The sequence below is a fragment of the Trichomonas vaginalis genome, chromosome V (genome assembly GCF_026262505.1).
Source record: "Trichomonas vaginalis G3 chromosome V, whole genome shotgun sequence".
Lineage (NCBI taxonomy): Eukaryota > Parabasalia > Trichomonadida > Trichomonadidae > Trichomonas > Trichomonas vaginalis.
Window position 1 is genome coordinate 29,535,897 of NC_067207.1, and position 26,348 is coordinate 29,562,244.

At 33.4% G+C, this 26,348-nt stretch overlaps 13 protein-coding genes and 1 pseudogene across 14 annotated transcripts, besides 2 other annotated features; 13 read left to right on the forward strand and 1 right to left on the reverse strand.

The window, feature by feature from the left end:
• The first annotated feature begins 362 nt into the window (after positions 1-362).
• Positions 363-3,455: a mobile genetic element.
• On the forward strand, positions 1,512-2,954 carry TVAGG3_0425620 (MULE transposase domain-containing protein; the record flags this gene model as incomplete). Its single annotated transcript, XM_001302467.2, has 1 exon — positions 1,512-2,954. The coding sequence occupies one exon, from the start codon at positions 1,512-1,514 to the stop codon at positions 2,952-2,954; it is 1,443 nt and encodes a 480-aa protein (XP_001302468.1).
• A 6,957-nt stretch (positions 3,456-10,412) lies between the features above and the next one.
• TVAGG3_0425630 (platelet formation protein family) lies at positions 10,413-11,156 on the forward strand (the record flags this gene model as incomplete). The annotated part of the gene is made up of 1 exon (XM_051233571.1): positions 10,413-11,156. One exon carries the CDS (start codon positions 10,413-10,415, stop codon positions 11,154-11,156), a length of 744 nt encoding a protein of 247 aa, XP_051103301.1.
• Positions 11,157-11,698: 542 nt separating this feature from the next.
• Positions 11,699-26,348: part of a mobile genetic element that runs on past the window's edge.
• On the forward strand, positions 12,931-13,293 carry TVAGG3_0425650 (uncharacterized protein; the record flags this gene model as incomplete). The annotated part of the gene is made up of 1 exon (XM_001302469.1): positions 12,931-13,293. One exon carries the CDS (start codon positions 12,931-12,933, stop codon positions 13,291-13,293), a length of 363 nt encoding a protein of 120 aa, XP_001302470.1.
• On the forward strand, positions 13,312-13,554 carry TVAGG3_0425660 (serine threonine-protein phosphatase family; the record flags this gene model as incomplete). Its single annotated transcript, XM_001302470.1, has 1 exon — positions 13,312-13,554. The coding sequence occupies one exon, from the start codon at positions 13,312-13,314 to the stop codon at positions 13,552-13,554; it is 243 nt and encodes an 80-aa protein (XP_001302471.1).
• Positions 13,778-14,407, reverse strand: TVAGG3_0425670 (uncharacterized protein; the record flags this gene model as incomplete). The annotated part of the gene is made up of 1 exon (XM_051233572.1): positions 13,778-14,407. A coding segment is annotated over one exon (630 nt), but the record flags the coding sequence as incomplete, so codon positions are not given.
• TVAGG3_0425680 (phage tail repeat-like family) lies at positions 14,576-15,741 on the forward strand (the record flags this gene model as incomplete). Its single annotated transcript, XM_051233573.1, has 1 exon — positions 14,576-15,741. A coding segment is annotated over one exon (1,166 nt), but the record flags the coding sequence as incomplete, so codon positions are not given.
• Positions 17,193-17,594, forward strand: TVAGG3_0425690 (uncharacterized protein; the record flags this gene model as incomplete). Its single annotated transcript, XM_051233574.1, has 1 exon — positions 17,193-17,594. The coding sequence occupies one exon, from the start codon at positions 17,193-17,195 to the stop codon at positions 17,592-17,594; it is 402 nt and encodes a 133-aa protein (XP_051103304.1).
• On the forward strand, positions 17,614-17,769 carry TVAGG3_0425700 (uncharacterized protein; the record flags this gene model as incomplete). The annotated part of the gene is made up of 1 exon (XM_051233575.1): positions 17,614-17,769. One exon carries the CDS (start codon positions 17,614-17,616, stop codon positions 17,767-17,769), a length of 156 nt encoding a protein of 51 aa, XP_051103305.1.
• Positions 17,789-18,373, forward strand: TVAGG3_0425710 (phage tail repeat-like family; the record flags this gene model as incomplete). The annotated part of the gene is made up of 1 exon (XM_051233576.1): positions 17,789-18,373. One exon carries the CDS (start codon positions 17,789-17,791, stop codon positions 18,371-18,373), a length of 585 nt encoding a protein of 194 aa, XP_051103306.1.
• TVAGG3_0425720 (uncharacterized protein) lies at positions 18,420-19,124 on the forward strand (the record flags this gene model as incomplete). Its single annotated transcript, XM_051233577.1, has 1 exon — positions 18,420-19,124. One exon carries the CDS (start codon positions 18,420-18,422, stop codon positions 19,122-19,124), a length of 705 nt encoding a protein of 234 aa, XP_051103307.1.
• On the forward strand, positions 19,182-20,042 carry TVAGG3_0425730 (uncharacterized protein; the record flags this gene model as incomplete). Its single annotated transcript, XM_051233578.1, has 1 exon — positions 19,182-20,042. The coding sequence occupies one exon, from the start codon at positions 19,182-19,184 to the stop codon at positions 20,040-20,042; it is 861 nt and encodes a 286-aa protein (XP_051103308.1).
• On the forward strand, positions 21,533-21,991 carry TVAGG3_0425740 (annotated as a pseudogene). Its single transcript has one exon. A coding segment is annotated over exon 1 (459 nt).
• On the forward strand, positions 23,538-24,017 carry TVAGG3_0425750 (organellar and viral DNA polymerase type B; the record flags this gene model as incomplete). Its single annotated transcript, XM_051233579.1, has 1 exon — positions 23,538-24,017. A coding segment is annotated over one exon (480 nt), but the record flags the coding sequence as incomplete, so codon positions are not given.
• Positions 24,238-24,876, forward strand: TVAGG3_0425760 (KilA, N-terminal/APSES-type HTH, DNA-binding family; the record flags this gene model as incomplete). Its single annotated transcript, XM_051233580.1, has 1 exon — positions 24,238-24,876. A coding segment is annotated over one exon (639 nt), but the record flags the coding sequence as incomplete, so codon positions are not given.

Here is a 26,348-nt window from a genome sequence, read left to right on the forward strand (position 1 = left end):
ATCAGATATATTGGTATGGGCAAATTCAATTTTAATCCAATATTCATCGAGATATTAAGTTAACGAAGCTTTCAAAATTGAGAGGGTAATCCTCCTCCTCTCAAATAAACGTACATGCGGGTGCACCCTTAATCTAAAAAATTCCTAAAAAAAGGAACCGGTGTGCGAAAACCTCGGTAAATTACCGCGGTTCCCGTTGGGACTGCCATATTAATATTCATAATGAAGATTTCTGCTGAATAAACTTCAAAACTATTTGTTTTGATCATAATTGATTTTAAAAATATGAACTTCGGATATATAATATGGTCATTACAAAATCATCATATCCGATTATTCTCTTATACACTTATGCCAACCTCGAGTAGGGGTAATTTTAGCTAAAAGTGACACGCCTGTAAAAAGTGACACACCCGTGAAGGGTGTGATTACCGATCGGTAATTTCGACAGTTTAGAATTTAAAATTTTTTATGGAACTGTTGCGAGTTTCATAAAGAATTTAAGGAATATAAGCAAAGATTTGAATCAAAATCTTAGACCTAAGCCGCTCGATTCGCTCGCGGCTTCCGCGAATTACAGATCAGCAAAGATTTGAATCAAAATCTTCGAACTAAGCCGATCGCTTCGCTCGTGGCTTTCTTTATTATTTTAAATTTGCATATTTCCATCAAAAGTTCATAAGGTAAAAAATTTCGTTTATATTATTGCAAAATAAAATCTTCATTATCAAAATAATATTAAATGATAATATAATATAATTTATAAACAACTATTATTTAATAAAGTTTAATTGCCAAGGTTCATCTAATTTTTTGATTTTTAATGTTTTATGAATTTTATTTATCATGTATATATCTAATGAAGATTATATATGTAGAAGATAAGTACCTTAATATGTACGTAAAAATTAATGAAATTTATTTTGAATGTAGAACCGAGCAATTTTAAAATTTTGTGCTTTTTTTGAATTTTCTCGATACCAGATAAGTTGTGTTGGCTAAATAATATATGGATACAATATGTCTTATAGATGAATATATGCACAAAGTTTAAGAGGCCATTTTCTTTCAGAAACCGAGATTTGTGAAATTTTTCAAATTTTGTGCCTTTTTTGAATTTTCTCGATACCAGATAAGTTGTGTTGGCTAAATAATATACGGATACAATGTGTCTTATAGATGAATATATGCACAAAGTTTAAGAGGCCATTTTCTTTCAGAAACCGAGATTTGTGAAATTTTTCAAATTTTGTGCTTTTTTTGATATTGAAATTTCATTTCATTTTTTTGATGCATATCGATGCACCATGCGAACTTAAAGAAAGGCTATCTTATATAGATGCTATGAAAGCTGTCATTGATAACGAATGCCATGCAGGTTGTCCATATCAATTAAAAAAAAAATCCAAATTTAGGGGGAACAAAATTAAAATTCAGGTGCAGTGCAGATAAATGTGAAGCATGTATCTCATTTCTAAAGGATGATGAAGAATATATCCTAACAGAATATAATGGAACACATAATCACAATCAAATCAAAGATGAGACAAAGAAATACCACACATTATCACAATGCTATCGTCGGGTACTTAAAACAGGGGGGTGATCCGAAAATGGCTCAAATTGAATGCGACAAAAAACTTGATCTGGATGATCCACTTAACAGGCCATCTTTTTTGAATGCATCTTCAGATCAAATGAAAACAATTCAGGAAAAAGGAAATAAAAAGATCAAAGGTATTCAAAAGTACGATGATAATCAATTCAAGTCAACTCAATTATTTAAGGGTATCAAAGAACAAGAGTCACCAAAAGATTTAATTTATTTCGATGTCGATAATTACAACAAACCAAAGAAATTAATCTTTTATTATGCTTCTTTCAAATTTCTGGACATAATCAAAATTGTGAAAGAGCATTTTATTGATGCAACCCATTCATTACTTGAATTTAAAATGTTGTTTTACATGATATCAGCCAAATTTCCAAATACACATGCATTCCCAATTTTTCAATTTGTCGTTTATCCAAACACTTCAGAAAATATTGCATTCTGTCTCAAGGCATTTTTTAACTGGGCAAAAGTAAAACCAAAATATTTTATGTCAGATTGTGCACAAGAAATCGAAAATGCGATTATCAACTCTTTTCCAGAAGTTATCCTTCATTGGTGTGCAGTTCATGTAATGAGGGCGTTCAGAAAAAATTTGAAAGATTATGCATTTGAGAGTTCAGACAAATTGATATTAGATACAAAAATGAACTATCTTGCATACGGCAGAAATGGCAAGAAAGAATGGATTGAACCAACGTTCAAAAAAATTCTGGAAATAGCCGAAAAATTCCCAGAATTTTCAAAATACATACAAAATCAATGGATATCAAACCAAGAAAGATGGACAGCCGCTGAAAGAGATGAAAATTTAGCTCTCACAAATAACATTTCAGAATCGATTAACAAAAAAATTAAATATTACTACTTTGGCGGAACAATTTTCATGAGATTTGATCGATTTGTGATGAAATTAATCGATTTTATCGTTCCTTCATTTTATTACAGAATTTCTCAAGATATAAGGCTCAGAGACAAAATTCCAAATCCGTTGCCATCTGAAAAAAAGCCAAAAAAGTCTACAATCAGACTGGATACAGAAAAATGTATAATGCTCACTGATAAAATTAAATCGTTAATAGTTAACTCATCAGCAAACTTAAATACGCTTCAATTGGGTTTAGATGACCTACTTGATAAAGTTGTCAAGGCAGCAAAGGTTCAAAAACGAATGACCCAGTATTTTTCGAAATTAAGTATCCCAATGGAAATCAAGCTTAGTATTCTCACGCAAATTACAGAATTTGGATGCAATACCCCTCAATTCATTGTTGAGAATGCCAAGTCTTTTCAAGATAAAATTATTACAGATTTCCACCTTCAAATTTATACAACATTATAAAAATTTATGAATAAAAACTTGATATAAAATAACATTTTTATTTTTACTAAGAAAAAAAGTTTTTTGATAATAAATTTATTTTATTTCGAAAAAGTAGCAATAATCGTAAAAGGGTATTGATAGGCTTGCTAAAGTAACTAATTTTAGCTGTCAAATACTTTTGTATTTTGAAGTAAATTAGTATAAATTTGTTTTTACTTTTATTTCGAAAAAGTAGCAATAATCGTAAAAGGGTATTGATAGGCTTGCTAAAGTAACTAATTTTAGCTGTCAAATACTTTTGTATTTTGAAGTAAATTAGTATAAATTTGATACTATTTTAACTCCCTTTGAAAACCTCAATTTTCCATACAGAGGGAACGGGAATAGCATCCAATATTCCCTGAGAATGGTTGCGCATCCTCAGTTCCCTCTATATTTCGAACGATGAGCTCATCGGTCTTTTTTTTAATACTAAACGTTTTTTTTTCCTGTCACTTTTAGCTAAAATTTGGGTTTGCCTGCCAACCTCTGATTCAATTTCAATCGATCAAAAATGTAAGATTAGGTTTGTGAAGTTTACATAAAATCTCTCAAAAATTCAATAATTCAATGAATGAATTTTTACCAATCCCCAGACTTTTTAATGAGATATTGAGTTTCTCATTCGAGCTTGGGGATGAGGTAACGATGATTCCTCCCCAAATAAAAGAATTAAATCCACCAAATACCTTCCCAATTTTAAATCCTGATATTATACATGAAATAACGAGTAGATTAGAGAAAAACCCAAATATCATTCAAGCATTCGAGAATGTTTCATGGAATTATCCATTTGATTTCTCTTTATCTACCTTTATTCTTGCTAGTTTTGGTATTCTCTCAACTAATGTACCAAAATACACAGCAATTCTTATCCTAAATACATACATCGCACTTGTTATTTCCGAATCAAATGCAGAACATATTTCTTTAGTTTTTGAACTTTTAAAGTTAGTTGTATCATCGCCAAATACAATAATATCACTCGAATTACGACACTTAGCAGCGTCAGCTTTTAGTTCATTTTACAATTTTTCAGGCAATATTATACAATCCCCAGATACTTCACAATACATTCAAAACCTCAGAAGCTTTTTGATTACGAATCAAGATCTACCTAAATCAGCATTCGCTCTCTTAACTCCTGTTGCTCAAAAAGTTCTAGATAGTAAAACCATGTTCGAAACTTTTATTAATCATGCCGAGTTCATTTTTACGAATTGCAAGTCACGATTTACAAAAGATGATATTGAAGGATTCGTGAGATTAATATGCGATCCTAAAATAAAGCCTTCAATACCAATTCTTCATATTTTATCAATTATTGTTGAATTAACTGGCAAAGATTCGTGCTTCCCATATATAGTTTCATTACCTTACGTCATAAAAGAACTTATTTTTTCGAAGCCAAATTTGATTCCTATCAATGATACATCGAATCTTATTCCTTTCAAGTTACAAGCCATCGAATCACCTACAAATTCGACCATTGAAACATTCTTCCATGGTATGCCGGACATTTCTTACATGCCAAAGTCAATTTCTGACAATACCATTGATGAGTTCATGGATAAGGATGTTGTTTCGTTTTGTAACGGTGTTTCTGAACTACTTACAGCTGATACAACGTTCCCTGTCAGTTTTGGAGAATCAATAATTTTCCATATCAAGGAACAACTATCATCTCCAAGGTTTTTGGACCTGGCAGCAGCATACATATATACAATAAAGCTTACACAAGCGAGATCTCGTAAGCTTTTCGTTCCAAAACTTGGAAGTTTGTTGACATCTCCTTTATTTGATCCAAGAATCACTTTTTACGACCATTTCCCTCATTTTAATGCTATAAGTGCTATGAGACAAGAGGTCATATCAATGTTTATCTCCAGCAACTTCGAAGTCGTGAAAATGATTTTGGATTACATGTTCCAGTTCCCATATTTGTTTTCTGAGGTCATCATGAGGATTGCAAGACTCCCCGATTACATGTTTAACTACAATTTCATTACAGCTGAGTATTTTTGCCAATTATTACAAAAATCCAGATCAACTCCCATCAACCAAGTCAATGAAGAGGCAATGCAGTATGTCCGTGTATCACTCATCTATCTTCTGAGTAGATTACTCCATGTAACTTACTTCGCAGACTATTTAATGGAAAATAGTTCTTTTTTGAACGAGCTTTTCTCTTATACGTATGACTTGAACATGTCAAGCTTCATCACACAGCATATCACAGCTTATATCCTCAGGCCTTCCACTATTAAACCGAATGATTTGTTCGAGGTCATAAAATCGAACATTTCTATCGTTTTACAAGGCCAATTTAAGAAAACAAAAGAAGTTTTGATAGCTATTCATTACATAAAATTATTGAACTCTGTTTTGAAGCAGAAAACGACTTTTATCAAGTATTTCGAGAAGAGTATCATAAGGATGATTGAAAAGACATCTGATTTGAGCAATTTACAGGTTTCTCAAGATTATATTTTTGAATTATTAACTTTGTTGGTCACTGTTTCAAATCACGTTGATTATTCAAGAAGTGACTTGATGAAGGTCAAACTTGGAATAAGAAAAATCTATGGAAAAGATCCTCCTCTAGCAATTTTCCAAAAATTAATTGAAATTTCAGCTTGCTCTCAATTTAGAAAGATAGAACCTACATTTTTGATTGTTAAGCCAAAAGCAATCAATCTGATTCTCAATGTTTTTGAAAATTCTAAAATTTTCATATCAATTTTAGAATTTCTCAGAAAACTTGCTGAATATTCGATAGACAATATCCATACATTGCATAAGGCAACAACAGATATTGAAATTATCGATATCATAAAGAACAGCGAATCAGAAAGTATTGCAAAGCAAGCTTTCGATGTTTTGAAGACAATTTCAACTGAAGTATGCAGTGGAACAGTTGTCAATCGCTTCATCAGCCTTCTCTGGCCAATAGAAGAGAAATATCGTCTGACTCATCAAGAATTAGCTTTTGATTTCATTACAAAGCTAATAATTGATGCAGGAAAGATACCAGAAGTCGGATTTCCTATTTCTAACACGAATGTTGTTCAAATTCATAACTTATCGAGTGAAATTCTTACGAGTTCTTCATTTTTCGGTTGGTTCTATATAAATTCTGTTGATAAGAAAATAATCCTCGCAACGTTTGCCGATGAAATTGGAACAAATATCAATATTGAAGTTTTTGATGGACTTTTAAGGGCCACAATGATATCGGATGGCAAATTATGGACAGGACCATCTACAATCATCTGTCCTGTCAATCGCTGGTTCCCTCTTTCTGCGACAATTTCTACAAATTTCACAAATCAGCTTTATGTCTTTCTTTACCTATCCCACGAAGAATGTTGTCGACCAACATTCCCATTGCCCGCAATTAAACCCGAAAAGGCTTTGCTCCAAATTTCAAATGACGATAATCCAGAAAAAGCCGGTTTAATTGGCCCATTCGGTATCTTCAATGAGCTTACTCCAATAAAACGCGCTCAAATCTTCGAGTTCTACGTCAATTCCATTCCAGAAAGATTTGACGATTTAATTCTCTGGACGAAGCCAACGAAAGAGTCAGATAAGATCATTTTCAGGCAGCATCCCGAAAACAAGTTCAGAATGAACTACGAACCTCCATTAAACCGCACATCTTTGACTTTTCTGAATATTCTTTCAAATCGACTCGGAATATCAGTACTAATACCAATGTACGGTGAACTCGATCTTCCCTACCGTAATGGCCAACTACTCCAAGATGGTGCGGTGAAATACACAAGATTATTAAGAAGATTAGTCTCCATTTGCAGGAAACCACAAATAGAGTTCATGCAGAACGAGGGCTTCAACATCATTGTTCATTTATTAGAATCAGCATCTCCAGAACACAGAACATATGAATTATACACCGATTTTTACAAAGTTTTGAATAATTTTTCATGTGAAAATCTTTTCAAAACGGTTTTATTGAATTTCAACTTATGGATTTCGAGTAATGATTTTGAGAAGATCACATATCATTGGGGCCATGTTTTGTATCCTGCCTATCCAGAGATCTGTGACAATATCATGCCAATATCCAAAATTCTTCTGCTGATGAGAAGTTATTTGTATTACGAACCGATAGAAGGTGGAATCATTGCACCAATAGGAAAAGTGAAGAAACCAAATTACGACACAAAAATAGTCAGAAGAAATTTATTCACAACATGTTTAAGTTTGAAGAAAAAACTTAAAACAGAAGATGTCAATTTAATTGTAAATCAAATAATAACTAATGGCGAGAAGCAACAAGTCATTGAGTTACTTGATTTCCTTTCCGATGTTGTTATTTCTAGTAATGAAATTGATTATTCACATTTGATTTTGATTGTTAATTTGATTGCTACTTTGGATATGGACATAATCATTCAAATGTTGTTCACTATAAGAAGTGTTTCAAAGACTGTTATTGCTTTCATCATGGAAGAACAGTTGGAATACATCATAACTCAGTTACCAAATATTTTAATCAACCCTGATTTTCTGAACAGACTCGTTCAAATTTGTAAAAGTGACAAAATTTATTTTCCACTTTTAGCATATGTCAGTTCATATAAAGAAGAATACTGTACAAAAGTATATGATGAGATACAACCATCTTCTGAGTTGTTTAGCTCTTCTTATTCACCTTTGTTCTCTGTTTATTCGATGATTGTTTATTCAGAAAAGACGAAATCAAAAATCCAAACATTTTTGATTAATTGTGGTCCAAAAGTGTGGACAAAAGTATATTATATGTTAGAACTGATTGCAAACGCTTTTATGTTTAATTCTCTGGATATTTGCAGGAATTACATAAAAGAAATCAGTCAAAGATTCAAAGATTCGCCTTTAACAAGAAGTGTTGGCGAAACTGATGCTTTCTTACATATAATAAGAACATTTTTGTTCACAAAACCATGCAATTATATATCAAATACTTATAAAACTCTGTCAGAAGATTGTACTGAAACATACAACACGAAATTCGATTCATTGACTAATGGATTCGGTAGTGATCTGTTGGAATCTGTTGAAATGTCTCTGGAACAATTGGAACAAGCTGAAGAAGAAGAAAAAACTGAACAAACAAATACAGAAAGTTCAGAAAATGAAAATTCTGAAAAACAACAAAAAACTGACGGTTCTTCAGAATTTTTGTCAATTTCTCGATTAATTAAAGAGAAATTAATGAACTCAAGTGTTACAATTAAAAACCCACCACCTAAGAAGATCAACGCCATTACTCCTGTTGTTTTATTCACAACATGTAAGAATTTTATTCGAATTTCCGGCGGAAAACAAAATTCTTCATTCAACACTCCATATAAAGTTTTGATGAGCGAATTAACTGAAGACATGTGCGAAGAGACAATATCAGTTAGAATACGTAACAAACTAACAAATTCCGTGATGATAAGAAGATTCGGACTTATGACAGATAAAAACGGAAATTGGACTGAAATGGAATTGGCCAGTTTGGCATTGGACATTTTCTCTTTCTGTCCTCTTAAGAAACATGTGAGTACTTTGATATTGATCTGTTCTTATTTACTTAGAAATGGTTGTGAAAAAGGAAAGGAATTCATGGAAAACTCTCCAATGTTGACAAGAGAATTGTTACCTGATCATTGCGTTTACAACGCTTTGGCAACAAAAACTAACAATAAAATCATCGAAATCGGAAAATTGCCTTACTCAGAAATGCTGAAAATTTCTGATTTCGCTTTGTCGAATGTTGCAAGAGATGATTTATGTGTGAATTACTTCAAGAGTTACATGGATTTTCTCAGTTTGTTCACTGAAAAATCCCTGAAAACTCAACAATACACACAAGAACCAATTTTCAATGAACAAGTCAGTTTGACACAAAAATTGTTGATGGATAAATCGGTTTTGTCAAACCGTAACCGTCAGACATGGAGAAAATTCTGGTCTAGACAGACAATCGAAGGATATCCATGGCATAATGCTGTCAAATACGGAACAGATGAAATAGTTAAGAAGAGAATTCCTGTGATTTGTTCTTTCTTCGTTCCAATGAAAGTCAAAAAAGTTTATTTATCGTCTGACACTGTAAAATTGAGGACGAAATCAGTTTTCTTGGATAGAAATGATGAAATGGAAGACAACTACGAAGAGAAGACAGAAAACGACAACAACAAACAGGACTTTACATTCGAAACAACCACAGCAGAAGACATAAACATTTCTAGTTCGATTCCTGTAACTGTTTCGATAACTACAAATTCAATTATCATTGACAGGAGATTGGATTCGAATACTAAAGTCATCAAACTGAAGAAGATAGAAAGCGTCTTACTAAAACCAACAGGAAAAGATTATTCTTCTTTAGAAATCAATTTAAATAACGGAACAAATGTCCTCTTAAAATTGAAAGGAAAACTGACAGCTTTTGAATTTTTGGTGACATTAAGTTCATTGAATATCAATACATTGAGATTCCCTATTCAGAAAACAGGAACTCCGGAGTATTTCGCGTCAACAAATTACACGAAATTATGGGTAACAGGAAGAATAAGTAATTTCGAGTATTTGATTGCTTTGAATGTTTTTGCAGGAAGATCTTTTAATAGTTTGAGCCAATACCCAATATTCCCATGGTTATTAACTAATTACGATGATGGAGATTTGGAATTCTCAAGTGATTTGTCTAATGTCAAGTCGAAATTCTTCAGAGATCTTTCGAAACCAATCGGATCAATGAATCCAAACAGATTAAAAATTTTGGCGAAAGTTGCAAAAGAAATGAAATATTTGTATGATAATTTCATTTCAACGCCACAAAGAACTCTTGAAATGCTCTCAAGTATCGAACCTTTCAGATCATTGTACAAAGAAGAGAAACCGAAATCGATACAAGAAATTTTCAAGAAATCTTACTGCGATTACGGTTTTTACGAAGAATCTGTTCCTGAATACTATTTCCTACCAGAATCAGTTGAAGGAATGAAGCTTCCTAAGTGGGCGAACAACTCCGCGTTCATGTTCGTCTACTTGAACAGGAAAATCCTCGAAAGCGACCAAGTTTCTGAAAATTTGCATCGATGGATTCATTTAGTTTTCGGAAGCGGAAGAAACGATGACATGAACACCTTCAATCCTGTAATATACGAAGGAAGTGATGTATCAAGAGGTGTTTGTCCTACACAGTTGTTCAAATCATTCCATCCTTCTCGAAAAGTTGTCGACAAAAAAGTTTTGAAACATTCAATTATGTCACCTTTTTCGTCAGATTTAAGAGGTGTTTGTGTCATCAAGAAAGACAAGGATGAGATCACTGTATTGACATTAGACAAGAACAGTTTCATTAGAACGTTGAGATTCAATCCAGAGAAATCGACAACGAGACTTATCAATGAAAAACAATTCCAAATTCCTTTGACGATGTCGAATGCCGCAGAAGGACTCAATGTTTTGATTCCAATCACGAGTTTAAAGATCATGATGATTGGTACAAAGAAAGACAAAGTGCAGTTGATTTCTTTGGAAAGCGAATCAGAAAGAGAAGTTGTTTTCCATTCGAATATCACTGCTTATGATTTCTCTAGTAATTACATGGCTTTTGCACAAACAGATTCAACAATTTCCATCTACAAACACAGCGAATCAATGATTTTCTCGATACAACTAAACGCTGGAACAATCGAAGCTTTAGCTGTTTCTGCAATTTTCCAGATGGTCGCTGTAGGAACAAGAGAAGGAGAAATCTATTTAGTGTCTATTTTATCAAAACACGTGACACAGATTTTGAATTTGGAATCTTTTGTTTGCACAAATTTGGTAATTACTAAAAATTGGGGATTCATTGTTGCTTTTTGCGAAGGTTTGGATGATACAAACTTGGCCGCAAAGATCGTTGTTTATACTTGCAATGGAGTTAAAGTGGCTGAATACCCAATAAACAGATTACCAACATTCGTTTGCTCCTTCAATGACAGGTACGGATTCGACCACATCATTTTCACGAATTCGAATCAAGAAATGTTTTTGTTTGAAGCTCCTTTCCCTGAAAAGATGACGAAGATTTGCGATAAAATTGGAGATTCACTATATATTGAACAGTGGGGTACAAGGTCTCTGATTGCAATCACAACTGATGGTTCTGTTCATGTTATCCCGGTATTTTAATTTTTATTATTTATCTTGTATTATTGTAAATATATATTTTCGTTTTATATATATTATCTTTTCCAAAATGTGTATCTCTTTATTCTGTTAATTTTACCAAAAGTTAACAAGAACATTCTCGCAACTTTGTTATATACTTATTTATTTGAAAGTAGATACACGTAAACTACAAAATTTATAGGGTTGTACAAACTGGCACAATTTTGCGGGCCGCGTGCCAGCTCCTGGCAGGCGGCCAAAATCAAAAAAGTGGCCAAAAATCGGGCCTCGTGGCGTGGAAAGGGTGGAGCCCGAAGGGCGACATCCTTTCCACGCCACTCGGCCTATGACCACAATTATATAATATGCTCATTATTATTTTTTCTTCTTTTCTCTTCTTTTTTTTTCTTTTTCTCTTTTCTTTCTTCTTTTTCCCTTTTCCCTTCCTTTTTTTCTAGTTTTGGAAAGGAAAAAGTAAAAAATTTAATAATTAATTTTATTACTATGAAAATATACTTTTTAGCTTATATTGTAAGCTGTGAGAGTTTTAAGTGATGGAAGATAAAAAAAAAAAAAAAAAAAAAAAAAAAAAAGGTAGTGGGGCTTCCAGGCGCGTTGCGCCCTCTAGCCCTGAAGATGTTTAGTATAAATGAAGTTTTTATTCGGAGGGCTTCCCGAAGATGTTTAGTATAAATGAAGTTTTTATTCGGAAAATTGTTAGTCTTCTGGGTCGAAAACATTATATAATGTGTCGCTTTTCACAAATTATATATGTTTTCATGTTTTGTCACTTTTCTGTCACTTTTCAGGAAAAAACATTTTTATTATTATATATAAATGAATTTTACAAAACCACCGTTACCGTTCTTTGGAAATAAGAGTAGATGTAAGGATATTCTATTGAGAGAACTTAAGAAACTACCGAATGGTCTAACATTTGTAGATTTGTTCGGTGGAAGTTTCTATATATCCCATCTGTGCCATACAATATTTCCAGACTCAAAGATTATATGCAATGACTTCGACAACTATATGGACCGTCTCAAACATATACCAGACACAAACAATATATTGAAAGCGTTAAAAGAAAAGATACCTATAGGTAAGATGGAACGTATACCATTAGATAAGAAAAATATTGTGAGAGAGGTTTTGAAAAAAGCAGAATATATAGACTGGGATAGTATATCTGCTAGACTATTATATAGTGGTTCTATAAGAGTTCATGACATTGAAACACTTATGTCAAAAGTTTTATATCTTAACTATACAAATGTTTTCAAAGAGAACATAGAAAAATATATTGAGGGCATAGAGTTTGTGAGATGTCATTGGACAGAGTTGTATGAAAAATATAAAGACAAGGAAAATGTTTTCTTTATAGTGGACCCGCCGTTCTATAACACATGGGATTTTCAATACCAAGTAGACTGGACTTTGAGAGACTCTTTAGAAACTTTAGACGTTTTACATAACCATCCATGCTTTTACTTTACATCCGATAAAAGTGGTTTGGAAACCGTTATGAGATGGTTAGAGGACATACATGACTATGAGTTTAGATATGACAAGATAGAATATGAGAGAGGTCCTATAAACTGGAGAAAGTGTCACAATAAAGAAATTTTATTAGTAAGTAAATGTGGTTTGAAATAGGACTACTTGTTTTAGGTTTTTTCCATTGTGTCATTTATTTCTTTGACGTGGCAGAAAGATATAGAGAATATGAAGATGAACCAATGCCTGCAAATGTTCAGCATATGTACTCTTAAGAGATATTTTTATCTAATATTAAATGGACGCACAGAACTTAGCGAATGCACAGCAACCTGGACAACCAAACCCAGAGAATATTCCAAATGAAGTTAGAATACAAACTGCAATGGCAAACTATGGTCAAGTGCCAACAGATGTACAAATGCAAACTGCCATGTCAAATGACGCTGCGTTAGGTTTGCCACCATGGTATGCAAATATGAGATGGAAAGAGTTTTATACAAACCCTGAAGTGGGATATAAACAACTTTATGCAGATGACGCGAACACAGGAGTTGACCCAGAATATGTTTTCTACCAGAGGAGAAACAGAATGTATGAGCTCCAGTTAAAGAATGCTATGGAACTCAACAGGAAACGTAAGAGACTAGGCGGACATTAGATTTTTACATATAGTAAAATGGGTTTCTTCAGTAGTATTGGAAACTTCTTCAGAAGAGTTGGAAGAGGTATATGGAATGGAATAAAAACCGTAGGAAGAGGAATTTGGAACGGAGTCAAAAATATTGGTAAAAGAGTAGGTCAGTTCGTTGGTATTATACCTAAAGACCCTGAACCAGAAGAACAAGCTCCTGTTATACAACAGCCTGAACCTGCACCACAGTCTAGTTGGCAACCAAATCCAACACCTCAACCGTATTAAAAAATTATATTTTTACCGTTCGATAGTAGTTGTATATGAAACTAAGTTCTAAGTAAAACGCATGGTATAATGGAATTATTCTCTTTCTTCCATCTGTTGTAAACCATACTTGAAAGTCTGAAATACTTCCACTTGGTGGTTCATATAGCTTTGTAGGTTTTTCGTAAAAGTCATTTGCCAAGCATAAAAAAGAGTTTTGTGCACCAGAAAATGAAGCATGAACTATAATAGCATCTTGGTCGAAAACATTTTCATATGTTCCATTAGGGTTTTCGACTTCATAAAAGTTCGGGTGTACTGGATATGCTGCAGGCTGATTTAACATCCTCATAAATCTATACCATGCCAAGTTGTTATATTTTGTAGAAATATAAACGTTTTCTCCAAGGTCTTCTATTCTATTGATTTTAACAGTTGCATTTTTCCTGTCATATATAATATCGAGATGGTACTCTCCTTCGTCAATGTTATACTGTTTTGCATATTCGAGATAGATATCGTTTATTTTTTCTTGAAAAGCTTGAAGAGTTGTTTCTAAGTTTACAAGCAAATTCACTTGTAAAAGTTTTCCCTGTTCAAATTTCTCATACGTACGTTTTTCTTTGTTATAGTATCGAACTTCAAAACCGACTGTAAATGGGAAACCATGTATGGCTTCTGAAATGAACTTCATTCTACGAAAGCCAATAGCTTTTGTGACAGATGGGTCTCTTAACCATCTTAACGGGTAGTCAAAACGATAGCCTTCATGCTTTACGGTCTCTGTCTCAAACTTTTGACCTACATTGGTAAAAAGTTCATCTAATGGTTTAGTTGTAGCAACTCTTGAATTTTCTTTTTCTATTGAAAGCATATTTTATCTAGAATAAAAATGTCAAATGAAACAGCGTCTATGAGAGAAATACAACACAACCGACAACTCATTATACAAGCTCTAAATAAGAACACAACAAACTTTTCAAACTATTCTAAGATATCTGAGTCATTGAAAGAAGGAAACTTAAAACTGACATTAAACCCAATGACAGATGAGTTTCTGTTTCAAGACAATAAGAACCATACTGTCTGTATAAATCCAACAAAAGGAACTTTAAACGAGAAACCTATAAATGAACTTCTTTTGAAAGCAGATGTTGGCAACAAAGCTGACAAAGAATATGTAGACGATGCAATAGCAAAAGAAGAAGAAAGAGCTGACAAAGCTTATGCAACAAAAGAACATACTCATCCTGAACTAGCAGACAAAACATATGTTGACAATAAAATGTCAAGTGAAGTGACAAGAGCTGAAAACGAATATTCTAAAAAGACTCATACACATTCTATATCTGATATTACAAACTTACAAGAAACCTTAAACAGTAAAAGTGACGTTGGACATACACATACCATTGCAAATATTACAAACTTACAAGAAACCTTAAACAGGAAAAGTGACGTTGGACATACACATACCATTGCAAATATTGCAAACTTACAAGAAACCTTAAACAGTAAAAGTGACGTTGGACATACACATACCATTGCAAATATTACAAACTTACAAGAAACCTTAAACAGGAAAAGTGACGTTGGACATACACATACATCTTCTGAAATAACAGACTTAAACGTTAGCCTTGAAAATAAAGCAGATAAAACATATGTCAATGAAATATACCAAAGTTTAGTTGGAACAAAAAATATTGAAACTATTGTTGGTGACTTTTCTGTCAATGAAGAAAACAAATATTTTAGATGGCAGTTTGTACATTCCTTAAGGAATGGTACACGGTATAAACTCATTCCGAAAAATAACAATGAAATGTATGTAAGCTATAAAAAGAATGATGGTACACAAGTTAAAGTTCCATTAGACAACAACTGCTACTTAAACTTATATGGAGACGAACAAAAGAAATATTTAAGAGTTTATGAAATGACAGATATGACATTGCCTGACCCAGCTCCGGCACCACATTATTATGACTATGGAGATGACGTCAGAACACCACATGTAGATGAACAAAAGCTAACATTATATTTAGATTTTTATAGATATAAAAGATATAATGCAATAGAAAAAACGAGAATAGTATACTATTATGAAGATGACAGAAATAAATATTATAGTCAAGATTTTACCTACCCTGAAAACATAAGATTATATTATAAAAAATATTCTGACACAAACCAGAAGAAACCTGAAATAGTTGCACTATATTTTAAGTTCAAAAGAGACAATCCTATAATGTCTCATATGTTTGATTTAATGAACCCAGTAGGTTCTATTTATACATCTATGGAAGCAAGAGGTCCTCAAGTAATGTTTGGTGTTGGTGCATGGGAACAAATAGTCGACAGGTTTTTGTATTGTGCAAACTCTTCAAAGGAAACAGGTGGAAGTAAAACGATTTCAGGTGAAAATTTACCTGCGCACAGTCACTACATAGATTTAAGTACATCCCAAGCAGGTTGGCATAAGCATAGATATTGGGATTGGCACAGCTTGACAAAAGGTAAAGGATATGATGTTAAAGACAACGTTAAGTTTGCTATAGATTGTTACTGGAGTAACACTGAGGGAGAAGGAAACCATACACATTTCGTTTCAGGATATACACAAACAACGGGACAAAGTAAAGAATACATGCCACCTTACATGACAGTTTACGCATGGTATAGAATTGCTTAGTCGTCATTTTCAACTTCTTTAGCATATTCGTCAGGAGTTGTCTTATATTTGTTAGGAACTGTCTTTGAAAGTATACCACCTTGAACTTTGACAAGTTTGAAACGAGGTCTGACAATAGTAGTTTTATCTTCTGCTTGCAGTGTGTACATTTTGCCATGTTTGCCTAAAACTTCATAATATTCTCTTGTATACTTTCTTCTATTTTTACGAACACGAATGTGAGTACCTGTCGGGTTCCCATTGTTGTCATAGTCAATAGTATTTTCATATGGGTCGCGTTTAGGTATTTCTATTTTTACTTTGTCACCTTTCTGAAGTTTGAAGCCCGGCATTCTTTCTTGTTTGTCTCTTTTGACTAAATTATTAAATATATAGTCTTTCTCTAAGTCAGGGTTGTTTTTCATTTCTTCGGGGGAGTGGTTTCCCAAACCTTTTGTTTACGGCTATTGTAAATATTTAAAACTTGTCTCATCTTTGCCATGGAGAAGTGTCTATATTTGTCGTCATATGACATTTCATTTGCTTCACCACCTTGTGGTTGGTTTAAGTCTCTTAACATTTTTATACAACCGTCAATGACACCAAGAGCAGAATGGTTTTGGTCGACAATGAAATATTGGTTTTTTTTGAACGCAGATAGTTTTTAATATCGTCTGATTTGAAAGAACTTTCACAGTCAGATGTCAGTTTTGTTGGATGGTATTTGTCAACGAATATTGTCAAAGCAGTTTTCACATCTAAAATATTTTGGACCATAATGGTATAGTCACAGTATCTTGTGTTTTGACGACAAATATTAGCCAGTATGGTGGTCCATCTGTTCTAACTCTCGGAATGTTTTCCAAGATATCCATAAACCAAGCATTTGGTGTTGAACTAAAGATTTTTATCATGAGTGCTTTCTTTGTCGCTTTAGAAACATAGGGGTCCTTGTTTGGATTCGTCATTTTTTACCCTATAAGAAATGGGTTTATTTGGCGCATTAGCAGGAGTTGCATCCAGATTTTTGCCCGCAGTGGGAACAATAGCCAGAGGTGTATTTGGAGTTGGAAGGAAGATTTTGAGTACATTAGGTATACTTAAAGAGAAAGCACAACCTATTATACAAACTGTACAGAAAGGTTGGGATGTAGCACGAGATGCAACAAATCTTATTCCAAATCCTGAAACAAGAGGAAAAGTTCAAGGATGGATGGACAATGTAGGAAGACAAGCAGGAAACTATTATAACAAAGCAAATGACTACTATAACCAAGCAGGACACTATATGGACCAAGGTGAAAGATTCTTTAACAGAGGATATAACCATGCACAACAGTGGGTAAACAATAACCAACCTCAACCGCCTCAAACGTGGGGAATGTAAAATTTTTTACTGAGATGAAATGAACAATATAGCTTTGAGACAAATGGGTTCAAGATGGATTTGTCGACTTCCAGCAGTTACACAACCACGTGTTTGTCAAGTTCTTCCTATACCTCAGGAAGTTTTAGACCGACTTAAAAAACAACAACAACCAGTTGAAAACAAACCAAACTAAAATTTTTTACTGAGATGAAATGACCGAAGAAGTTGAAACGGTAGATTTGACACCACAAACAAAAAGTTCAGAACCATTGTCAAAACCTGTCAAAGAACTTACAGATGAAGAGAAAAATTCAATAATAGAAAATGCCAGGTCTGGTAACTCAAATCCTAACTATAAAGTCACTTTTCATAGAAATGGAACGGCTAGTATCTCAAAAAAGAAACAGACTCTCACAAATAAAATATTGAAGTCTGGAGGAGCTTTCGAGACAACAGATGGAAAAGTTTACTTCACTGACCAACAGTTCATTATAGAACATCTCATTGACTTAGAGTCGAAATATTCTAAACTTTACAACAAACACAAAAAGTTGAAAGGAAAACAAAAACAAATGGCATATGATATTTATGAAGATGTTGACGACACAACTGTTCCTGCAGGTGAGGTAAAGTCAGAGGAACCGAAAAGTGACGAAAAACCGATAGAAGAAGAAAAACCAAAAACTGAAGATAAACCAAAACCAAAGTTTAGTTTGGAAACTAAACCAAGTCAACCTTCATTGGCTGGTATGGGTTGGCGTCAAAGACTTCTAGTAGCAGGTGGCTATGTAAAGTAAAGAAAAAAAATATTTTTTTATTTTTATAAAAATGCCTCTATATAGAATGGATAGAAGGTCTGCTAGAATAAAAGCAGAGTTGCAAAGTTATGGTTGGAGAGTTTCGAAGAATTTTAAATATAGGAAGGGAAGACCCATAAAAGTCTATGACAAATTGTCTGGTCTTCGCTACGAAATGGATTTGGAAACAGCACGTGCAAATTATCCAAACAGACTAGAGAGGTTAGAAGAAGAACGTCTTATGGACATGCCTTTCGATGTTAGTGAACCTCAAGTTGAAGGACACGACGGCTTTGCCAGATTCTACTGGAAACATGACGAACAATTGCATCCTTTGAGAAGGAAAAAAGGAAAAGGTGAAGCCGCACATGTTCCCATGGAAAGAACAAGATATGCATATGAGAAGTACCGTGAAGTTAGAAGTCAAATTACATCTGGTCGAACCTTTACAGTAAACTTTGACGAAGGAAAGAACAAAGAAGGCTTCATGGGTGTACTTGCTGCAATTCAAGACGGAAATAAGAAAGGACACAATCTCAGACTAACCGTAACAGATTTGGATGGTCACATATACTATGCATATGGCAATGAACAAACAGCCGCAAAACTTCTTGACGCTTTCAAGACTACAAAGAGAGAACAAATGGTTGACTCCGACTCAGACATTTTGAATGCAATTGAAGGAATTGCAAGTGTCAAGTTCGAACGATACCAACCTAACCGTCAAGCAGTCAGACAACATGTTTGTTAGATGAGAAATATGAAATGGCATACCATTTTAAAAAAAATATTTTTTTACATATATTAAATGCTTCAGGTTGAAAAACAAAGAACAAAAGTAGCAGATACAAAACCGTTAGACTATATCTTTACAAATGCTGGTAGGAATATATCAGATGAAGAAATTTCATCCCGTTCATACAGGTTTGACTATCCAATTCGTTGGCTTCAAAGTCCTTCAGATGCAAAGGCAATAGGATTTAGAAGAGTTTTGTTTTCAAATAGAACTAACGCGTTTATGTTTGCAGTATATTTTCACGGTCAGTATAAAGGTTCTGATGGTCTAATAGAAAAATTTGACGAAATGAGAATCTTTACAGTTCGTTCAGACGAAAGTCTTGAAAAAACTCTAAATGACTTTCAAACTCAAATAAACAAATATTATTGGGAATTTCAAGAAAAATACGACTCTTTACTAAATGGAACGTACTATCTAAAACTAGAATACGATAAGATGAACTCCACCGTTTCATTTCAAAAGATTGAAATTAACCCTCCAAGAGATACAGAGTTTTTATTTTGGGAAGTAGACAAACGTTCTTGGGCACAATTTCTTCGGTTACTAAACCAGAACGAACCATTACCACCTGACGGTCCTTTTAAATTTATACTTCCACCAGCAGATTTGATGGTTTATAGAAACGTGTTTGACCCTCAAAATGTTATGTGTCATGCAAGTTTCAGTTCAAGCAACAACAGTTTTCTTTGTATTGGTAAGGACTTTTATGACTTTGCTTCTAAATTCTACGAACCACCTAGTAACAGTTTCTCTGACTTTCAAGTTTGGTTCACAACAAATGGTGTGCAGCATATTATACCATTGTACTATGACTTTTATCTCGAATTGTCTTTCATATATAACTACGGAAAAGTGCTGAAAAAGTATTGAAAAATATATTTTAGGTGAAGTGGTGCGATCTCACCTCTTTTTTCACCTCTTTTCTCACCCGTTGAATTTTCATGAATTTTCATGAATTTTCATGAATTTTCATGAATTTCTTCGTATATGTTTTGTCAAGACTTCTTCATCGTAATGAGCGTAAATGTTTTGTCAAGACTTCTTCATCGTAATGAGTGTAAATGACCCAAAAATATAATTTAGGGTAGAAGGTTAGATCTAACCTCTTTTCTAACCTCTTTTCTACCCTCATGAATTTTCATGAATTTTCATGAATTTTCATGAATTTTCATGAATTTCTTCGTATATGTTTTGTCAAGACTTCTTCATCGTAATGAGCGTAAATGACCCAAAAATATAATTTAGGGTAGAAGGTTAGATCTAACCTCTTTTCTAACCTCTTTTCTACCCTCTTGAATTTTCATGAATTTTCATGAATTTTCATGAATTTTCATGAATTTCTTCGTATATGTTTTGTCAAGACTTCTTCATCGTAATGAGCGTAAATGACCCAAAAATATAATTTAGGGTAGAAGGTTAGATCTAACCTCTTTTCTAACCTCTTTTCTACCCTCTTGAATTTTCATGAATTTTCATGAATTTTCATGAATTTTCATGAATTTCTTCGTATATGTTTTGTCAAACATGAACGTATATGTTTTGTCAAGACTTCTTCATCGGAATGAGCGTAAATGACCCAAAAATATAATTTAGGGTAGAAGGTTAGATCTAACCTCTTTTCTAACCTCTTTTCTAACCTCATGAATTTTCATGAATTTTGTGCTGAATTCGACAAAAATATATTTTGGTTGAAAGAATACGGTGGAGCCAAAAGTGGCTCGACCTCAAAACAAGCATTTTGTGAAGAATATACCAACCCGCGAAAAACAGCGGGTTGCTTTTTATACAAAATTCATGCAGGAATTCCGGATGAAATCAAACAGGTTAGAGGAATGTATGTAGACCCAAGACTCGTAAACTATATAGCAATGTGGGCTTCTCCAAAATATTGTATAGCAGTTGGAAAAATTATGAACTCGCTAAGATAGCATTAGAAGCTGCAGCAAAGAAGTTAAAAGTTTGGGGTCGTTTTGTACAAAAATATTGTGGTAAATGAACCATTTATTTTTATTGAATTCAGCAAAAATATATTTTAGGGTAGAAGGTTAGATCTAACCTGTTTTCTAACCTCTTTTCTAACATCGTAGAAAACTCTCGAAAACTCATGAAATTTACACCAAAAATATAATTTAGGGTAGAAGGTTAGATCTAACCTGTTTTCTAACCTCTTTTCTACCCTCTTGAATTTTCATGACTTCTTCATCGTCAATGAGCGTAAATCAGACAAAAATATATTTTAGGGTAGAAGGTTAGATCTAACCTCTTTTCTAACCTCTTGAATTTTCATGAATTTTCCCGAAATAAAAAATAAAATTAGTTTTATTTTTATTTATTTTTTTATTTTGTATAAAAGAACAGAAATGTCAACAATCGGCACAACAGCAATTCAAACAACTACAGCACCAAACTCGTTAGTTATGAATCCAACATCTATGTTAGTAGAGATGAAAAACTTCATTCCTTCTTCATATACTTTCGAAACAGAAATCCAGAAGATAAAGCAAGAACTTTTAACAAGTACTTTGGACTGTTGTGCGAAAGATGAACAAAATGAACAGTATCTTTACGACATGCAGGATATTATTGACCATCTACCTAAACTTCCTGAAATCCAACAACAAAAACTAACTATTCCTGAATTCGATGAAATAGAAGTCGGACTGAGACTGATCAGTAGAAATAAAGAAGTTCATACGAAAGGTAAACTATGAGTTTCTTGATTTCATTGCAACCACAAAGTCATGGACAAAGATTGCGACATGGTATATAAGAATGTTTCTGACATATATAAATCTGGGGAGTTTAAGACCTACGACAACTTTGTTTCGTTAGTTGCTGAATGTGTATGGCAGATAAGAGATAAAGATAGAAGAGGTAAAATATGGAACGAACAAAATAAAACCAGCAACTTTTGAGTTAAAGAAAACCATTGACGCCTTAGTCATACTAGCAGGTAAGGTTTCAGAATATAACGCAAAAATGAACCCGCAATGTTCAAAATGTAAAGCAGCAATAAGGAAATATAACTATTCTGTCAAAGAGATAGAAAGAATGAGAAACGACTATGCTGACTTAAAGAAAGAAGCAGAGAAACCAGCAGAAGATAAAATGGACATGTTGACATTTCTGAACAAAAACTATCCAACAGCTGACGATTTCCTTCTTTCAGATGTCAAGAAGAAATATAAAGAAACTTTCGGCATTGTGAAAACTTTTGACATACTGACAGAAGAAATAGAAGCTACAAAATTGTTTAGAGTCTCACGAATTCATAACGTTTACCATGTAAAACGCTTATAAAATAACTGGGGTAGAAAAGAGGTTAGAAAAGAGGTTAGATCTAACCTTCTACCCTAAAATATATTTTTGTCTGATTTACGCTCATTACGAAGAAGTCTTGACAAAACATTTACGATGAAATCATGAAAATTCATGAAAATTCATGAAAATTCATGACAAATTCAAGAGGGTAGAAAAGAGGTTAGAAAAGAGGTTAGATCTAACCTTCTACCCTAAAATATATTTTTGCTGAAAAAAATGACCAAATTTCATGAATTTCCTCATATGTTTGCGACCCTCGAAAAACCGCGGGTAGAGATTCCGTATGAAAACAGTGAAGAACAGCGACCCAGACTTTTTTCGGGGTCGCCTAAAACTCTATGAAAATCGTGAAGAACAGCGACCCAGACTTTTTTCGGGGTCGCCAAAACTCATGAAAACAGTGAAGAACAGCGAGTAGGGACAAAATCTTACTCGCCTAAAACTCATGAAAATCGTAAAAAAATGACCAAATTTCATGAATTTCCTCATATGTTTGCTACCCTCGAAAAACCGAGGATAGAGATTCCGTACGAAAATCGTAAAAATTTGCCAATAAATTTAAGAGGTTGGTATGTACATAGACTATTAGTAAATGCAGTTGCAGTGAAGGCTTACTTTACATCGTTCAGAAACCAAACATACAGACATTGGTTCAAAAACCAAAGCACACAAGAACTTTTGAGCGAAGAACAGCGAGACAGACTTTTTTCTGAAAACAGTGAAGAACAGCGAGTAGGGACAAAAACGTAGTCGCCAAAACTCTATGAAAATCGTGAAGAACAGCGACCCTAGGTTTTTCGAGGGTCGCCTAAAACTCATGAAAATCGTGAAAAACAGCGAGTACGGACAAAAACGTAGTCGCCTAAAACTCATGAAAATCGTAAAAAAATGACCAAATTTCATTATATAACTGTTATTCTTTACCAAGTGAACTTTGACACTTCGTAAAAAAAATCCCTGAAATCATATCTTTTATACAAAATAAAAAAATAACGTTAGTTTTTTTAAAAAAATATTTTTTATCTTGTATGTAAGAAACAGAAAATGACAAAGGTTGAGTTTGAAACAGTTAGAAAGATAGACAATGACACCAAAATGGTTAGAATAGGTGATTTAAACGTAAGATACTCAAAGAAATACAACAAATATTCTTTGTCAGACATTTTATCTCCATCTGGAAAGAAAACATACCATTGGGTTGGAATTGCTTCAACTCAGAAAATTTTGACAAGAAATCCTGAGCTTATGATATCGGTAAGATTCTATGGAACTACAGCATATCTTATAGACAAAAGTCTTATACCAATAGTTTTGTTATGGTTAGACCCAGTTGTTGGATATAACTTCATAACATATGGTTCATTCGATACGGAACGTTGCAGTGAAGGCTTACTTTACATCGTTCAGAAACCGAAGGACTTCAATACAAAGAGATATAAGATAGGAAGAACATATAATATAACTCAAAGATATGACAGTACAGTCAATAGAGTCAAGGTTGTGTTTGTTAACGATATGAGAGCTGCTGAAACAGAACTACTTGAAAAGTTTGAGAAAATGTATGGTGCTCCCACGAAAGGTAAAGAAACGTTTGAAGTAGATGAGATAGATAAAGCTATAAAATTATTTGACGAAGTTGCTGAAAAATACATGTAAAGCGTTTATTTTTGGTCTTTTGTGAAAGTCAGGAAATAACGCTAGTTTTTTATAAAATATTTTTTTTATTTTGTATGTAAAGACAGATATGTCAACAACAGAGAACACAACAACTGCTATCGTTCATGAAGCCATAAATGAAGAATATGAGTACATACAGTATAACAAACAGTTACGTCTCATTCGTTCGGTCAAAGATGACATGTACCAAATGCAAAGTATTTTGACAGCATGTTTTGCACCAGATACCAAACATACAGACGATTGGTTTGAATTAAATAGCACTCATGAACTCCTCAGTGAGTTCGAACATGTAGAACTTAAAAAGATGTACCAAGACAGACAAAACTTACCATCACATCTAAAAGGTATATATGTTCATAAGTTCCTAGTTAGTTCAATAGCAATGTGGGCTTCACCTCGTTATGCAATCTACATACTTATGCTACTTGACGAACTTTGTACAAAGCAGAGAGAAGATATGATGAAAGAAGACAAAAACATACAGAAAAGAATACCACGTTCGGTACCAAAAGGAAAGGAAAAGAACTATAAGTATATGATTTATACTGAAGAGATGGAAAATGAAGAAGACAGAGATATGGTTATGTTGCATTTAGTCAGAAGAAACAACAAAAGCTTTTACGACCTTGCTAAGATTTACAAATCTGACAGAAATTGGTTCTATCGCGAAAACTTACCGATTTCAATGACCCCAAATGAAGATGTGAAACAAATAGTTCAAGATACGTTACCTCAAACACACTATGATATGAAAGGTTGTACAATACTTACCTTCAAAGAAGATTTGCCATTGTTAAAGGAAAAAAATAACAGAGTATTTTGACAACTTCAAACAAGCAGAGTAAATGAACTCTTTATTTTTCAAGCTTGACTTTTACAATTTGAACTTTGTTTGCGTAGATATGAATTCTGAAAGAAGTATGAGGGTCTTGTATGACTTTGTACTTCTCCCATAGTTCATGTCTGTCAAACTTACCTGCCATGGACTCTTTCATAAGTTCCATGAAATCGTCTTCGGACAATCCGGGAAAAGTACAATGTCAGTAAAGTATTCTCTTTACATCCTTACTTAAACTCTTTGCTGTCTGTACACAAATGACAACTGAGATGTTAAAGTGTCTGAGCTTCTTAAGAATTCGACACATGTCTTGTTCTCTGTTCTTTAACAAAGGATGAGAGGCGAAATCATCTAAAATAAGAAGACATCTATGAGGGTATGTCTTCCAATCGTAAGATTGCAATTTCTTCGAAATGTATTCTATCTCTTTCTGTTTGTTTCTGAAGTGTTTCTTCTCTAATATTCTCTGCATTTCCTCATTTGGGTCTTTAAACTTCGAATTTTATATACTCATTTATAGCATTGTACTTCAAAACTCTTCTTTGGTATTCTTTATCCAATCTAACAACTCAGAGTCTTTTATACATACTAACTTAGACTTTTTTAATAATATCTTTGAACGAATTGACGGTTTGGTCAAATTGACCAGAAGTACTACAATAACAACTAACTCATAGAATGGGTTCTTCTCATCTAGTTCTTGTTGTTGTGCAGCCATTTTAAGATAAGTGAAAGTCTTACCCGACCCAGGCGGTGCAATTAGACCTGTTATACCATTCTGAGCAAATAAGAACTTGTCATGTATAGGTTTTATCTGAGCATTTTCTAACTTCCTCTTGTTCTTGTTTAAAAACATTCTCAAATTTCTTGTCAATGTAGCAAACTTTTTTTCTAAACATATTTTTAGAAAAATTAAAATTTTTATCTTTTAGAAAATGTCTAGCGATTTCGCTAATCTATATTCGAGACAAGCTTTTTGACAGCAAAACATCTGTAGACCATAAAATCTTACATAGTGTAAACAAGAAAGGTGAATTTGTTCTAAAGTTCTGTTTCTGGGAATATGACAAGAACCATAAAACATTAAGCAGAGCAGTCTTAAAATTTGTCAATGACAGACTTGTTGAAGAGATGACGCCTCTTGGAGAGATGAAGTCCAACAAAAGTTCTTAGAATGCAAAGAAGACACATGCGCTGTTCTTGAAGATGAAATAGAAAACAGAATAGAAGAGCTATTAAAGGACAAAGAACTTTTTACAAAAATATGGTTCTGAGAAGTTTGACATAACTCCACCAGAAAAGAAGAAGAGAGAAAAGAAGAAAAGAAAGTAGAAGAA